The sequence below is a fragment of the Tyto alba genome, unplaced genomic scaffold (genome assembly GCF_018691265.1).
Source record: "Tyto alba isolate M040663 unplaced genomic scaffold, T.alba_DEE_v4.0 Super-Scaffold_22, whole genome shotgun sequence".
Lineage (NCBI taxonomy): Eukaryota > Metazoa > Chordata > Aves > Strigiformes > Tytonidae > Tyto > Tyto alba.
Genome location: NW_024881296.1, coordinates 25,091,554 through 25,108,018, shown reverse-complemented (window position 1 = coordinate 25,108,018; position 16,465 = coordinate 25,091,554). Strand labels below are relative to the sequence as shown.

Genomic DNA, 16,465 nt, shown 5'->3' with positions numbered 1-16,465 from the left:
GCTGATGCTAGAAGACGACTTTTCATGGTTGCAGTGCAAAGCATTTGGACACCAGGTTGGGAATCCTCCTCCTTCTCCTTGGTCCCAGAGGCTGACACTCCAGGCTTAAGCTTGGTTTAGAAATGTGGGCAAATGGATGGTGACACTGTTTCACAGGGAGAATCCATTTAAGCCCAGTGTTTTGTCTCCTACAATAGCCATTTGCAGATTGCTCAGGAAGAGTGAGAACAGAGCAAATTCATATGGTATTTCTCCTAATACTCTCCCAGGCTCTCACTATTTTCTCAGCTCAGGAAACTTTCTGCTCCTGTTGTAGTTTTTTTAGTGTCCCAGTGGACCTCTCTTTCACATACTTTTCCAGTCTCGCATGAATTCTTATAAAATTCTGTCCAAATTTCATCTGGGATAGAGCTAAATTTTCTTCTTAGTAGCTAGAACAGTGCTGTGCTTTGGATTCAGTATGGGATCTGGTATGAGAAGAATGCTGACAGCACACTGATGTTTTCAGTTGTTGCTGAGATTTCAAGGACTCTCCAACTCCTCATGTCCTGCCCCTGCGCAGGTGTACAAGAAGCTGGGAGGAAGCACGGCCGGAGCACTGGACCCAATTTGCCAGTGATATATTCCATATCATGTAATGCCATGCTCAGTATATAGATGGGGGGTTGGCCGGGAAGCTGTCACTCTTGCTTCCGGGATCGCGGTTTCAGGATCTTTTCTCTGGAATTGCTAGCCAGAAATAGGCTGAACACCAGCCGTCGGGTGGTGAGCATTGTGCATTATCCACTTGTATTTTCTGTTGTTGTTGTTATTATTATTTCAAATATTAAAATGTTTTTTGTCTTAACCTGCGCGTCTCTTTACCTTTACCCCTCCAATTCTCTCCCTCATCCCCCCGGGTGGGGGAGGGTGAGTGAGCGGCTTCATGGTGTTTAGATGCTGGCTGGGTTTAACCCACAACTTCTTGTATCACAGCATCGTTTGGCAAAGTGGCTTTGGCTACTCACCTCCTTGAAGAACCACTTCCGTTTGTTTGATTTCCTGCCCCACTAGTATTTCACTTTATTTTCATGTTATAGTTCCTAGTTTTTCTGCAGGAAGAGACAATCAACAAACAATCCCTACCCACGTTTCCACACTACTCCTGTCTTGGTGGCTCCCTAGCAATTCCTTTAAGCTATCTCTTTTCCAGGGTGAAGGGTCTTAGTCTTCACAGTCATTCCTCATTGTAGAAGTTGATTTGTGCCTTCTGTTTCCCTTCTGTGAATCTTCGCTAGATCTCTACCTTTTCTGAGACAAGGGAACCAGTACTACACAGTGTGTGACCTGTGGTGAACTGCAATTTTATTTGGTGATCCTGTATTTTCTTTTGCTGTCAGTTCTTTTCCTAATCGTTACCAGTACTTTATTTTCCTCTTTTGACTGCTGCTGAGCACCAGCTTGAGGTTATCAGAGAGCTATCTATCGAAAGCTCAAGAGGTCTCTCCTGAGTAGTAGAGATCACTACAGAGACCATTACTGCAAATGTAAAGTTAGGATTGTTTATTTTTCCCCACATGTATCACTTTACATTTACCCACACTGAGTTTCACCTGCCATTTTTTTTCCAAGTTTAACAAAGACTTTCTGGGATTCTTGACAACTGTCCATTGCCTTTACTAGTCTGAATAACTTCATATCATCAGTAAATTTTGTAGCTCAACATTCAAACTCTTTTCAAGGTCACCCATGAATTAGGTGAACAGGTGAGGATGACCCAGCAGAGACCCCTGCAAAGCTCCTCTGGTAACCTGGGTCCACTATGAGGACCCATGCCAGGATTCTCTCTATTTGTGCTAGCTGGGATGTTTATTATGCAAGGTAAGCTACTTTACTACCTTTTTTATTTTCTCAGCCCCTAGAACGCATATTTTATTTAAAAAACAGAGAATGAACACTGGCCATCACAGCATTTTATTCTGTTATTAAAGATGACAGGACAAAGGAGTCCCTTGTGGTAATGTTAAAGTTTCCAGTATATCAATGACAAAATGAGAAGTACCACAAACCCCAAAGGTAATTTCCTTAAAAAGGAAAGCAAGCAGAGGAGAAATAGCACAAGAATCAGCTGATAGGAACATTGTTACCACAAAATCTTGCCATCCATCCTCCCATATGAATGACACAAAGTATGATGGGCTGGTACACGCATCAGGTTCAGTGGAACTTGCTGATAAAGTTATTGAAAAGAGAAAGCATAACAGCATCTGGATATTTATTATTCAGGTTGTTCCAGTGCAGATTTGTCATCTGCTTTAAAAGTATTTAAGGTGGTTGACAAGATGCAGAATGCAACAAAAACAAGTCAGGAATTTTCTAGTCTGCAAAATTTTATTAAGCAACAGCTGGACAACTCTTACAACTCCAAATCATCAAGGAAAAACAGGGCAATCAGTCCATCTCTCAATCATGTGGACAGTAAAGAATTTGGACAAACCACATTTTTATAGGGAAACCAACAATGCTTTCTAGGCACCTCCTGCAAATTCTATTACACAAGATACATAAAAGGAGAGGCAGATCAGGGTAGTTTTTAAGTACAATGGAAACCAGGTATACCATGGTATACTGAGGAAAAAAAAAGTGAAGAAAACTTGAGATTCCCAAAAATATATTTTAAAAATAGTATAGGTATGTAAAAGCACACAAATTGTGTACCAAATTTTTAAAAGCCTTAAGAAAAACATGCTGGGCTTGCTAGTTTAAGAATGCATGCACCTGCATGACTATATGCTCGTTAAATTAAAAAAAAAAAAAATCCCAAATCATATTCAGAGTAGAGTACCAAAATAATGCATTTATAAACAAATGCAACTCCCCTTCTTTTTCAGGAAACACTACAGTGCCTTTTCAACCAAATGCATCCTCATGCTATTCCACAACACCATATATTTTATCTACAATAAACAACGAGAGCTTGAACAGACAAACCCTTCCCCAAACACATAACACGTAAAAAGAAAAAGAAGCAGAGAATGCAGAAATAGTGAAATGAGAGGCAACCGAAGGCAAAACGTGTATCAAGCAAACAAAGGAAACAAAGGGTAAATAAGGAAAGTTCTGAACAAATAGCTTGAAACAACATAGGTAGGAATTACAAACTGAGCACTATTCAGATGAAATACTTGAAACTCAGGTGTCTGCACACTGTTCAAAAATGTTTCTTTTTTATTAATACTTTAATCTTAATCCAGATCTTCAGTGATCTTCTTGGCCAGTAAAATAAACATTCCACAAATAGACAACATTTGTCAGGATTCAGAATTGCTGGATCAGAGACTATTTTTAAATCTGTAACAATGTAAACTGGAGGGCAAGGATTAAGAATAAACTGGCAGGCTTTGGCATCATACCATCTAATTTTTTCATTGAACACTCTGGATAGGTAAGTATTTGGTATTTTCATTTATTTAATTTTAAGTGTCACAAAATCATGTTGTTTTGATCCTGCCGTTAGCTCTGGGTCAGCAAACCTGTGCACTTGCATAGTTCTCCACAACAATCAATTTGCCTTGAAGTGCAAATTTCTCATCATAGATCCATTTGCAAAATCAAAAGTTGAAAGGTGAAGTTTTTAATTTTCTTAGCAGGAATTGCTTCATTGAATCCCATTTCATTCTTTTATTTGGTTAATTTCAAAAATTTAATTTTCTAGATGCAGCAACAATCAAATTGCCCAAAGAAATTATCTCCTGATACATCTTCAGAGATACCAGGCAACACACAAAGCTGAGTCTTTTAATCTTAAAACTTCTCTGCAGGATTATTTTAGAATAGAATTATATAAATACAAAGATAAAATAATTCACACAGTCCACTGTTCACAAGTAATAATTAATCTTATTCCTTCAGGAATGGTGCATGTAAATTCCAATCCTGCAAAGAGAAACTGTGGTGCCTATCTGCAGACTAGTTCTCAGGACTCTGAATTGGTATTTGCTGATGGAGAATTGAGTTTGCCTTGAAGGTGAAGGGACTTGAAAATGAAAATATTCATCTATCAGAATTTTCCCGTATTTGTCAGCAATATGATAACACTTGCTCTCTTATAGTGGGAAAACCACTATGCCAGTGTCTAAGTAACATAAACAGCTTGCTCTCCTGTGATGGAATCCTAGAAATGTGAATAAAAGGCAAATATCTGAATGACTACCCTGTGGCAAGGATTTTACTTCCAGCATTCTTCAAAGGGGGGTTATACAGAACTGTCAATAAAGTTGTTGGCTAATGCTTTATATTTTTCTTAAGTTGATATATGGGTCATATAAGTCATTATTATTTTACAATTGCACAGTAATGGGAATGTATGTTTTGGGTCAGATGCTACTCTCTTATGTAGCTTGGTGTAACCATGTAGCGAGTTAGAAGTTGGCCCTCTGTCAGCATGCCACACAAGTGACTCATCTGTTACTAATCTCCAAGTCAGATTTACTGGTCTGGAGTGGTTCGGGCTCTGCAGAAATGTGTAATTTCCAAACTTGTTCTGGGAAACACATTCTTAAAAGCTAGTGAAAACTCACTCTGTCTTCTCTCCTCTTTCTTTCAATCAAATCAGTTTTTGCACATGCTGGTCTCTTCATATGAGGATTTGAACTGCTTCTGACAAGTAACAGGGCACCAAGATAACATAGGCTCACATGCACCAGGCTGCAAAAAGTAAATGCACAGGAATTGTCTGAAGCAACAATCAGGCAAGCTCCGAAATCTGTTTGGAATTTCTGAGAGGGCACTAAAATGACACATCAAAGAAAGCCTGGACCTATGGAAAGTCTTGGCTCAAAGCCTCAGCAAAGTCAGATATCTTTGTCTGACACCTGCAGACCTTCATGCATCTTCATAAAAACAATGGAACAAAACTGGAGAGAGAAATGTGGAACTGTTTTGCTTGCAGTTGCATCACAGGAAGTTTATCTAACTGACATGAACCTGTGTGCAGATTTACCAATATTCAGTCATCCCATGGCACATGTTACTGCTACCTCTGGAACTGAGTGCAAAATTAATAATGTGGTAATTTTTTTTTTTAACTCTTTCACCCCCCTCCTTCTCATACTTTCTTAGGGTGTTACAGAAACATGATACTGCAGAAACACAACATTCTCACTGTTTCAAGCTAAAATTTGCCACACCATGCATGGTGTACTTCATACTGGACTTTAAGTTTCAATTTTTAGACTCTGTTAGGTGCTATATTCCTATGATATTTTGAAGAATATTGTTTCAAGAGAATCAGGTTTTCTGTTGCATCCCTTTGCAACTCCAGTGGGGCAGACTCTGACCTCAAATGGCCACCATGGCCACTGGCTGGCATCGAGGCTCTCACTGCCCAAAGCTGCTGCACCCAAATCCTGTGGCAGCGTCACGCTGCTCTTGGAGCAGACCTCTGAGGACGAGTGGAGGAATGCCTGCTCCTCCGCGTTTCTGATGGAGCATCTTAAAGAGTCAAAGCTGCTGCAAGCAGCCTCAGGGCTCAGCTCCACCAGGTCTGTGCAGCGCTAGCTCAGATATGAGGAGCATCATGGCTGTGTTGGAATCGGCTGAACACAGCTGAAGAAGGAGTGTTATTAGTCTGAGCAGTGGAAAATGCATCTACTGCTACACTATTTCTCATGCCTCAGCTGGCTTATTCCAAGCTAGTTTGTATCTCTGCATAGCACTGAATTACAGCATTGCCAAACCCTACTAAACTATGCAATGAACTTCTTACAAACTGAGCCTATATCATTATACCCTCTTTTATCACATAACCTACCTTATTTTATACTTCAAGAAAAAGCACTGTACTAAGAAGAGGGAAAGCAAATCAAGCCTTGTATTTTTAAAACCACTCCCAAGTGAAACATATAGTTAGAAACAAAGAAGGAGAACAGTAGAGAAGGACAGATTTCTGCAGGTCTCAAAGAAGTCATGTACACTCTTTGTAGTCTACGCAGTCCTCCATAGCAAACTCACTCTGTTCAGCTGCCAAAAAAATATTTTTGCCTGCCTGCATTATGGAATTTTTCATACTATCCAGCAAAAAACAGGTCTTCTTATACGCATTTTAACTTCTGGCAGCAAAACATACTGCTAGCAAACAATTACTTACAAAGATGCTCTTTAAATATAAATAAGAAAGTGTGTGTAACTCACTGATACGTAGTAATAAAATAATCCCTAAATCACTTAATACATTATGCAAGATAAATAATTTGTCTTTTGGACATTAACAGGAAACCTGCATTAAATTATATTTAAAAATCCACTCAAAACTCCCTAAAAAAAACAAAACCAAAAAACCCAACAAAAACCCCGTAAACCCCCTAGACAGTCACAATTATTGCACAACTAAAAAAAGCTTTGGAAAAAACATACTTAACTACTGGAAATTACCATATGTATAAAAGAACTAGGTATTTCTGAACACTTTGCTACATTCTTCCTTGAAGAACTTAGTTATCTATGGAAAACCTGGGGTTTACTAATGAAATATAAAACGTAACATCTATCTTTTGGCTGAATGCAATAGCGATCTTCAGTATCTAAGTGATTATTTTGTGGGAGGCTTTTAAATTTGCTTCCTATATTGTATCTCAATGAAAAATAAAACAAGTGTCTTACTTGTTCTTTACGTAATTTAGGATCCAGTTGCACACTCAGACATTTACCTAATTCCCATTCCTTTCATTAAAATTCTATATATTTGAGAGTATTTTCATTCTCTAATACTGAGTATTCTCTACACCATCAAAAACCTCAGTTACAAGGATGCTGTTAAATTATTTTCAAAAAGATAAAAGATTATCTTATCTTATAGCATTTTCTGACAAGTAAATTGGAAATTACATTTATTTTCCTAATTTTTGATAATTATTCCTTGTGCTTTGCTGGGGCAGAAACCAGGTCTCTCTATATCAAGGCTCTTTATAAGTGCTGTTAGAAGGATGCAATCATGACCTGGGCTGATGATACCAAATTACTAGCTCTGCTACTTGTATTGGGTTTCATTTTTTGGTTCTCTGTTAGCATAAAACTGCTGATAATCGGAAAAATTTGGCAATGAACCAAGTGAAAAGTAATACTTTTCCCTAGAAGGCTAAAAAAACTGCATGCAGAAGTCCTTTTATTTAGATCTGATTTTGTTCAGAAAAAACATTCATGTTGTTTCCATGTACTAACAATTTTGGCTTAAAACTACAGATGATGTTTCCTCCAGCTGAAGATTTCTAACCTGTGACTGAGTGGCCCTTCCCTCAGCAAGCACGCAAGCAAGCTGTGGTGTGTTTCTTCTCTTACAGTGTTCAGTGTGTGCCTGTTTTACCCTAATTAGAGTATGACCGGTTAGCACAGACCTTAGGGCGGGGGAGGATTCTCATCAGCCAACTTACCTTTTTGTGTATTGGAATCAGTGGCCTGAGAATTCAACCTACTTTTTGTACAGCATATAACTCAATATAGACATAAGGCTAAATAGTGCTTCCTCCACAAAAATCCAAGGGAAACGCTTCCATTGATTTTTAAGGGACCAGAGCCAAATTCACGTCTGTTCCTCTGTCCCACACATATTGTATACACAGGCACTCAAACTGCTGAATAAATCACGCACGTGAGAAAGAATACAAATAGGCCCAGGCAACTGATGGACAAACAACAATTTGCTAGATGCCAAGGGGACTGCTGTGCCTGACCACTCCCACACACAAGCAGAAGCTGCTGAGCTTTGGGATAATACAAGGGATGGTACCATCCCCTCACCCACTACCTCCTTCCTACCTCTGCTTCCTCTCTCTAAGGAAACCATCTTGCAGGTCTTTACCTTACTCTGTAGGACATTACCTGTGAGTGACCTGCCTTGTCATCTCCCTTGGCAACTCTCTGAAATGCCTCTCTGGCATTACTCCCTCTGTGCTGTACCGCTCTAGAAGCCTCAGCAGAGCAGCAGTTATAACCTCACTGTATGTTGGTAACTTCTACTACACCAGGGTCTTATCTTATGCAGTATGTTCCTCTAGAACAAATCAAATGCAACTCACATCTGCCCTACTGTTAGGATTTAAGAAAAATGAAGAGAGAAAATCACACCTATTCACCTTAAGTTATACCAAGTTTTTCAAGTAAGAAGTTAAACTGGATGAAAGACAAAGACAAAGCAGCCACTGACACCTCAACCAACTTATCCTTCTCAGTGTACCTTTCACTTCAAAAGAGTAATTTCTGAAGGAAATCTGCAGTTTTGTTTTGTAATCTAATGTCCAAATAATTACGTAAATAGTTTGGGGTTTTGTGTATTACTGGGGAAACTACTTCCATACCAAAACGTATTCTGTAGCAAAATGCAGGCAAGGAGAGAAAGCAAATAAACACGTGCACAACACATGGACAACACAGAATCTCTTCTGTGCAAGCAACCCTTCTGAAATGCTCAACAGCTCTGCATGTCCAGCAGAAAGAATGGCAGAGAGTCATGCTACCTTTATTAAGCCTTCCTCTGTAACACTCCATGTAAACTTTGGCTTCCTGCTCTTAGCTGGAGCATTATATTCTCAAACCACAGTCACAAAGACTACTCAAGTATCAAGGTGATAAAAGGGATGATTCTGTCCAATTTTTCCTTCTTCTTTCAACTAATCTGTTCTCCAGCCAGCCATGACGTTGTTTCCTGTAATGAAATTGTTCTCCTGATGAAATTGCTTCTTGTAATGATACACTTCTCTCTCCTTCCTAATTCAAGCACTGATACACTGTTGTAGAACTTGATTCATACTGATTGCTAAGACGACTGAATACACTGGGCCTTCTCATTTGCTTGAAAGACTTTGTTTATAAAACACATTTAAATGAGGAGCATGTACAGGCAGGACCTCAGGTGTACATCTGGTCACACTGTACCTCTCCCAGCTACAGGCCAAATCAGAGAATACTGCTGATCAATATGAGCAAAGAAGCAATGCTCATGCTTACTTCCTCCCCTGTGTTTATCCCCAATAGCAAAGAAGCAATGCTTGTAATTATTTCCTCCTCTATCTTCTGTCACCAACTGAAAGATGTTTATCCCCAACAACAGCACACAAAACAAGCAGACAGGTTTTTAAACCACCCATTGGTAACAACTGTTTCTCTTCTGAATAATACATCATTATTTATAAATTAAGCATTGACCTACATAAGCCTCCTTGGAACTTGTGGTGCTCAGTTATTATCAGAAATCAGAGAAGAAACATGTGTCTTCAAGTATTATAGCTTCTTTTTTTTTTTGCTGCTATCACTGATGTAGTAGAGTAGGAGTAGCAGTAGTAGTAGTAGTAGCAGTAGTAGTAGTAGTAGTAGTACAAACTGGACCAGAAAAAAAGTTATGTTCCCTGTTTTAAAAAGAACAGCGTGATATAAGGCAGTCTATCAAAAAGAGCAGTCTTTTTTTAATCCCCCTATGAGCTTACATCAGCTACTGTAGCAAACACGGCAGAACCACCACAACAAGCCAAAAGCCACACTTCTCCACATAACACTAAACGGCTCTCAACCCTTCGCTCTTTCTGAGACCCAGCACAATGCTTAAAAAGAAAAAAAAACCAAAACACCTGAAAACAAACAAACAAACAAACAAAATAGAAAACAGCCCCCCACCCTCCACCCCATGACTGATTAGAATTAATGCCCTTCTGTTGGGCACCAAGAGACTTTTCCAGTTTTACTGCCTTCTTCGCTCCCAGGCACCTCTGCACACCTAAAGCAGGCTGCCCTGACATTTTCCTGTTTGGACTTCAAGAGAAGGTTAACATTTTCCTCTCTCCTGTCTCTGCTTGTTCATTTGAGGCGTTGAGTCACATTAGCCAGAGCAACAGCAAAGGCTTGCACTGCAGAAAATGGATACTGAAAGTCCAAAATATAAGCATTGCCATCAATCCTTCCAAACTGCATCACCTGGGAAGCAGGGGAAGAGGAGAAAGGAAGGAAAAAAGAGAACAAGGTCAAAAAAAGTAAACCACAGAAAAGGAATCACAGAAGAGTAAAAGCGAAATGGTTTTGCTCCTTTGTATGAACACCTCACCTCCTGACCTAATATGAATGGGGCTACTCACAGAATGGGGTATGATGCCAGAGAAAAGTAAGAGCGCTGTACTATCAGTCTGTATAGAGTATTTGCAATACTTGACTCTACAGAGTAAATTAAGCTTTAAAATGTTAGACTCTATACAGCATTGGCGTAAGTAATTGTCACCAATTCCTTCAGCAGATGTGGGTTACACCAGCACCATGCTTTCTGCAGGAAAATATCATTCTTTCCCTTGCAGAGATCCTATCATCAGCCCATCAGGAAAACACATTTTGTTTTCAAATAAAGGAGCTTTCAGGGAAGGGGAAAACACAATCTCCTGATTCTAGTGCTTCATAGTCAGTAAGCTGTATGTTCTTGGTAGTTCTGTTTTCCTTTGCATAGACTTCACTAGAACGTAATTACACCGAGAATGAGTTGGCAAGGGGGCAGTGGGAACTGTTTGAAATGTAAAGAAAGGCTAGGCAGTTTGTTCACTGTTCTTCCTCAGGGAATATCTGAAGTTTGGCTTATTACTACTGCTTTTATCATTTGCTTCACCAGAAACCCAGATCGTATTTGCTCTAAGTGAAGATCCCTGAGCTAGAATGGAGGTTGTCAGTGCAAACCGAGTCAGACTTTGTTCCCTCCACCAACAAAACTTACAGCTGGGTGATTTGGGACAGCTGTCCATGGGCACGTATCCACAGACATTTCACTGAAGAAGAAAGGGGTATTAATGGCTCCGATCACTGCCTTTTTAATGAGCTTCTGTTACAGACAAACAAAACCAACAGACCACCACTGGTCATGCCTGTTCGATATTTAAGATATCTAACCACCAAGTTAAATCAGAAGGAGTTGAAAGGCTTGATGTCTTTAATAAATGAAAAAGGTCTTACAGAGATGGGACAGCTGGACAAAGAAATAAATATGTCTCCTGAGTCTAAGTATAGTGTCCTGCTGACTGGTACCACTTAATAGCCTGGGTTTGGTGTAGTAACATCCCACTCAGGCTAAGGTGAGAGAGCCTAAAATAAAATGTTTTGATTTTTTGAACTATCTACAGATCCCTCTACCCACGGGCTGTTCAGAAGCAGCCCAGGAGCACTTTGTTCAGGGGAGGGTCAGTGCCTCCCTCCTCTAGCCCCAGAGGCCTAGTAACCCACAAGGGGAAATTTTGGTATGGAGGGAACCTAACTGCCTGTCCATCATCTCTGCCTTAGCCACCTGCTGACTGGCTGACCTTTGTGAGCATCGCATGAAGGGAGCAGCGTTCACCCAGCTAGCTGCCATCCACAACCCCCGACAGCAAATGCAGCGACTGTTAGGGAGATCTGTTGTGTTTATTAAAAAACCCACCTACCTTCAGCAGCGAGAGCCTGTGAGACTAAAAGAGGACCTTATTTCCAACTCCAACTGCAGTAAGACCAAATATATTTTGTACATTTCCTTAAAAGCTGATCTTCACCCTCCATTCTGAATCTAGACCTTTGACAGCTGTTTTTTATCAACCATGTGGCAAAGCTTTTTTTCACGGAGCAGCTACCACGAGCAGGAGGCACTTGGCCACATGACAGGCAGAGCTTATTTCTGGCACTGATTTCCCCCACCCTGTCCCCACCCTGTCCCCTGTGTGCCACCCCCTCCTACCTGTCGTCCTTCCAGCTCAATCTGGAAGTTTTTTGCCGACTCCTGGGTCACCCGCCCTCCAAAGTCCAGCTGGTAGACTTGCGTTGCCTCATTCCACAGCGGCTGCTTGTTGGCCATCACGTACACAAAGCCCTGGCTCCCCAGCCTCCCATCCTCCTTCTCACTGGCCTTCCGGCACTTGAATTCGTCCAGCTCGCTGGCTGTCCTCAAACTCCTTTTGGTTTTCCAACCCTTTTTGCTGCCCTGGCTCTGGTTCATCAGCTCATCCCCGCTGATAAAAAGCTCTGGCTCGCTCTCTGAACTGTCCTGAAACTCATTTGTCTTGTTTAGCTTCTTGGACTTCAGCTGGTCTTTCTGGCTCTTGACCTTCTTCTTCTCCCGCCCCAGTCGAGGGCTGGATATTAGTGAATTGAAGTCAGTCAGCGTCCTTGCCTCCTTTTTGACCTTGCCCTCGGTGATAGCCTGCATGTTTCCTTCCTCAGCTCGACTGTCTAGGCGCTTTCTGCTCTTCTTGCCAAATTTGTCTGTCCTTTGAGGAACGGGGCTCTCCGTCAAGGAGAGCACCTCCTGGAAGGTGTCTGCCGTCTCCACCATTACCTCTGTGCCCACGTGGCCCTGCAGCTCTGCTGGTGGGGGAGACATGACTGGCTTCTCCACCACGAGGAGCGGCTTGGGGGGCAAGGTGCCCTGGGGGTTCTGTACGGGTGGGCAGGCGCTGTAGGAGCTCCACGGGTGCAAGGCGATCGGTGGCAGCTGTAAACTAGAGCAGGCGCTACTTCCTGGGTACATGGGTGGCAAAGGGCAATAGGAGAGGTTGGACGGATAACCTGGCTGAAGCACAACGGTGGGCTCCTGCTGTGCAAACTGCGTTGGGGCCAGAGCTTCTTTGGGGGAGCAGGGGGGCTGCATTCCCTGAAGGGGAGGGGCACTGTAGCTTCCTGGGTAAGGTACTCCAACCCCATAACTTGTCTGGAAAGTGGCAGTGGGACTGGTTGGAGACTTGGGGGAAACAAACGGCACTCGAGACATATCCAGATGTTGAGCTTGACCAATGATGAGAGGAGTAGGTTTTAGAGGGTTGGGCACTGAGCTCTGAGATGTCCTTTCCTGAGGAACCCATATCTCTTCACTCACCATAGGGTCCCACTGGTATGGCGGTGGCCGTTTTACACTGAGGGCAGCCTCCGTCAAGGACACGGGTACGTGCCGTATTGATTTCTCCACCGGGCAGTGCTGAGAAAGGGCCTCGTCCTCCGTGAAGGCGGAGTTGATATAGTCCGCTCGGTCACGGGAATTGTCAGGAGGGCTCAGCAAGCTGTAGGAGGACTGGGAGGCCAGAGGCGAAGTACTGACAGAGTGAGCAACGACAGAGCTGTGCTGGGAGCCACTCCCCGTGCTCAGATCAGGTCTCATGCCACCGATACTGGAAGTGCTGCTACTAGTGTTGGCACTAGAGATGCCGCCCACACCACCAGCGCTCGAGTTGCTCCCGCCTCCGCTGCCGCTGCTGCTGCACTGGCTGCAGGTATACAAGGCGGTGGGTACTCGCTGCTGGTACTGCCCTGCCACAACGCTGCTCTTGGCTTTTGGGGGAAGTTGCAAGGTGGCTCTCTGGCCATCTACCAGCTGAGCCATTTTCAGGGCTGCCTCTCTGCTGTTCCTCCGCAGAGTTGCATGAATGATACTGCTGTCTAGCCTCTGCGTGATGCTTCTGCCCTGGGACAGCTGGCTGGCGATGTCGGGGTAGGGCGGCGGGTCCCCGGTTGGGATGGAGTAACGGGGGACCGTGAGCCGGTTCAGGGTGGCGCTGGCACAGGGCTGCTGCATCTTCTTCTCGGTGGCGGTGATGCGCAAGGTGGCGGAGCTGCCGGGCCCCGGCAGGGTGTAGGTGTTCTGGGCGCAGAGCATCCTGGTGCGAGGCCGGCACACCTCCTCCACGTTCCCGCTGCTGTCGAACGTTGTTATCCGCTCGTACCCCAGGGGCGTCTGGTAGTGCCCTGCTGGGTAGAGGGAGAACTCCCCCTTCTTTAGGCAGAGGTCGAGGGGCGGCTGCGGGGGACCCGGTGGTGGCGGCAGGGCAGCGGTTGGCGCGGCGGGGATGGTTCCAGGGTAAGGTGGTGGGGGGTTCATTTTGTTCAGCTGCAGCTCCTGAGGGGCCCCGAAGATGACGGCGTCCCCTTCCCCCAGCTGTGGGCCTGGCCGTGGGGCCTTGGCCTTGGGCAGGGGCTCGTGCTCGCGGTCGCTGTGGTCCCGCAGGTCGGCTAGGGCGATGGCGGGGGGTGCGGGGGGCGGCGGGGCGAGGGCCAGGGGCACGGGGGCAGCGCGGCCCAGCTCCCCCCCAACCAGCGCCCCCGCCCCGGGGCCCGGAAAACGGCCCGGTGCCCCTGAGAAAGGCCCCGCCCCCTCACCCCCCGCTTCCGCCGGCGGATTGGCCAGCACGTCCAGCTGCACGTTCTGATTGGCCAGCAGCGACTGGACCAGGCCGATGCTCTGCGTGGGCGACATGGCCTGGGCTGAGCTGTGGATGGGGGCGATGGGGATGTTGACGGTGCACGGCGGGCTGCTGGCGGGGGCACCGGGAGCACCGGGCACTGCAAACGAACAACAACAGCGTGTCACCTGCCGCCCCGGCCTCCTCTGCCCTGGGGGCCCCTCGCACGAGATGGCGGCGGCAAGGCCTGTGCTGTGGGTCTGCCCCAGGCCAGCGGCCACGAGTTTTTTCTGTGGTTAGGCAAGCGGTTGGGGAACAGGCACTAAAATGGGGAATTTTTCCGAAGCAGTGTCATGTATTTTTGAGTTTTCTTCAACATTTGTGAAAGACACGCGGGTTGCTAAAAAATGTTTAATGGGAAAATTTCACAGCAGCGTTGACATAAAATTCAGAAAGTGGGGAGAAATTGTTTTTTAAAGCTAGTTAGAAGAAAAAAGCACTGCACATCTTTTGTACTTTGTCATTCCACTTTACCTTTGACTTTTTAAACTACCTGCTATCTTCATGTACTCACTTAAGAGCTCTGCTGCATCTGAATGGATTGCTCTCAGATCCCCAAATCAACGGATCAGATCTTAGTTTGATCAAGTAAGCCAGCCTGTCTCCACTGATTCCCATTGTAACAGCTGGTGGTCAACTTTAAAGTAATTTATTGGCAGTGATGCTTCAGAGGTAGAGTTCAGAGCTCACTTTTGGTCTACGCTATGATTACCATGGACTTTCACAGAGCAAGGAGTTGCCCGACAGGTCTGAATTACCATTCACTTATCAGCCAATTTTAACTACTCCTACTTAAATCAATGAAAGTTTTGCTCAATCAGGACTCACTAGTTTTCAGGGAAGTTTTTTGACAATAAATACATCACACAAAAAAATCCACTCACAGACCTGTGGCTGCTGCCATCTCTTCCTTGCCCCTAGTCCTAGGACCACTAGCATGGCCTCCTGGCTTCTTCTAGGGCTGCTGCTACCTGATGGTGAGGCACAAAAACGTCCCCGTGGGCTCAGGCTGACTCATGCTAGAGCCAGTCAGGTGTCACTGTGCCACGCTGAACTGAGCTTCAGAAGGAAGATGAAATGATGCTCCTCAAGCCTACCCTGATCTGACAGCGGTTATGAGTTTTGACTCGGATGTCTGTTGTCATCAAAAAAGAAAAAAAAAAAAAGGAAGTGGAGGAAAAGAAAAGGAAAGTACTGAAGGCACTGTACAGTATCTAGTATAATGACTCCAGACCCAATGAGCCTATGAAAACTGAAGAATACAGACAGCAGTTGGGAAAATGAAGGTTATTATCTCTTGGGTATAGTGGGTGACAAAGCAACCAGTAACGCAAAAAGAAGGAAGATGAAACAGAGAGAGGAATATGATGGAAATACAGACAAAACTTATAAAAGTTCTTGAAAGACTTGTAAGGAAAAGATGTGAGGAAATAGATGAGAAGCCAAAAAAATTCAAGTGGGTACTGTAGTCAGGGTAACTTCAGCATCAGTGTTTGGACAGGCTGCAACCAGAAATGTGAAAAGAAGTAAATGTATATAGGAAAAGTTTCCCACAGCTGGCTGTGGTGGTGGTGAACAGCTGCTGCCCAGTTCCTAATTAACTTTTAATTAAAATTCTACTCATCTACGTATGCCCTATAATTATATTTTCAATAGCTTTAGGCTTTTATCAGTATCAGTCACAAACATGGTAGGTGTATAGACCGTTCTGTGGCTATGCTGGCAAATTTTTATGGTAGTTCTGTTCTTTCCTTTAGAAGGAGACTGACAGCTAAATTTAACTGACCCTAAGGCAGCGTGGTTCTGGGCTCAGCTGGCAGGCCATGCTTTCATCCTGATATCTGCAGGTTAGCAATTTATCTGCCACAGCTCCAAGTCTAATTGTTAGCTTGGCTTGAGCAACACAGAAAGTTGCTGTCATGGGTATTAAGTGCCTTATCAAACAAAATCTCATTCTTTGCAGTGTTGCTTAATATCCCAAAGTGTTTAAAACCAGTGTTTTTTTCATTTCTCCAGTGGTTTTTAATTGATTTGTTTGCATAATTTGCAAGTTAAATCAACTCAGTGTCCATTTGCCTTGCCAAATCTTCACTGACTACATTAAAAATCATTTGCCCCAAGAGTACCTCACTATGAACATTCCATTGCCCAAGAGGAGATTTCTACTATGTTTTTTTTTAATCTATCATGTAATCATTATTTACACTACAATATTTTTTCCCAGTAGTATATGGCACTTTTTTCCTTTATACGCAGGCTTTAAGAAAGGA

The 16,465-nt window shown here is 43.7% G+C and overlaps 1 protein-coding gene across 10 annotated transcripts in view; it reads right to left on the bottom strand.

The window, feature by feature from the left end:
* Nucleotides 1-2,351: 2,351 nt before the first annotated feature.
* TULP4 (TUB like protein 4) overlaps nucleotides 2,352-16,465 on the bottom strand; it is a 165,638-nt gene continuing 151,524 nt past the window's right edge. For all 10 annotated transcript variants that reach the window (XM_042795670.1, XM_042795672.1, XM_042795676.1 and 7 more), the window contains 2 exons: nucleotides 11,705-14,295; nucleotides 2,352-9,939 (listed from right to left, as the gene is read on the bottom strand). In XM_042795670.1, the coding sequence (XP_042651604.1) occupies nucleotides 9,823-9,939; nucleotides 11,705-14,295 (2,708 nt within the window). In that variant the 3' untranslated portion in view covers nucleotides 2,352-9,822. The remainder of the gene's footprint in view (nucleotides 9,940-11,704; nucleotides 14,296-16,465) is intronic.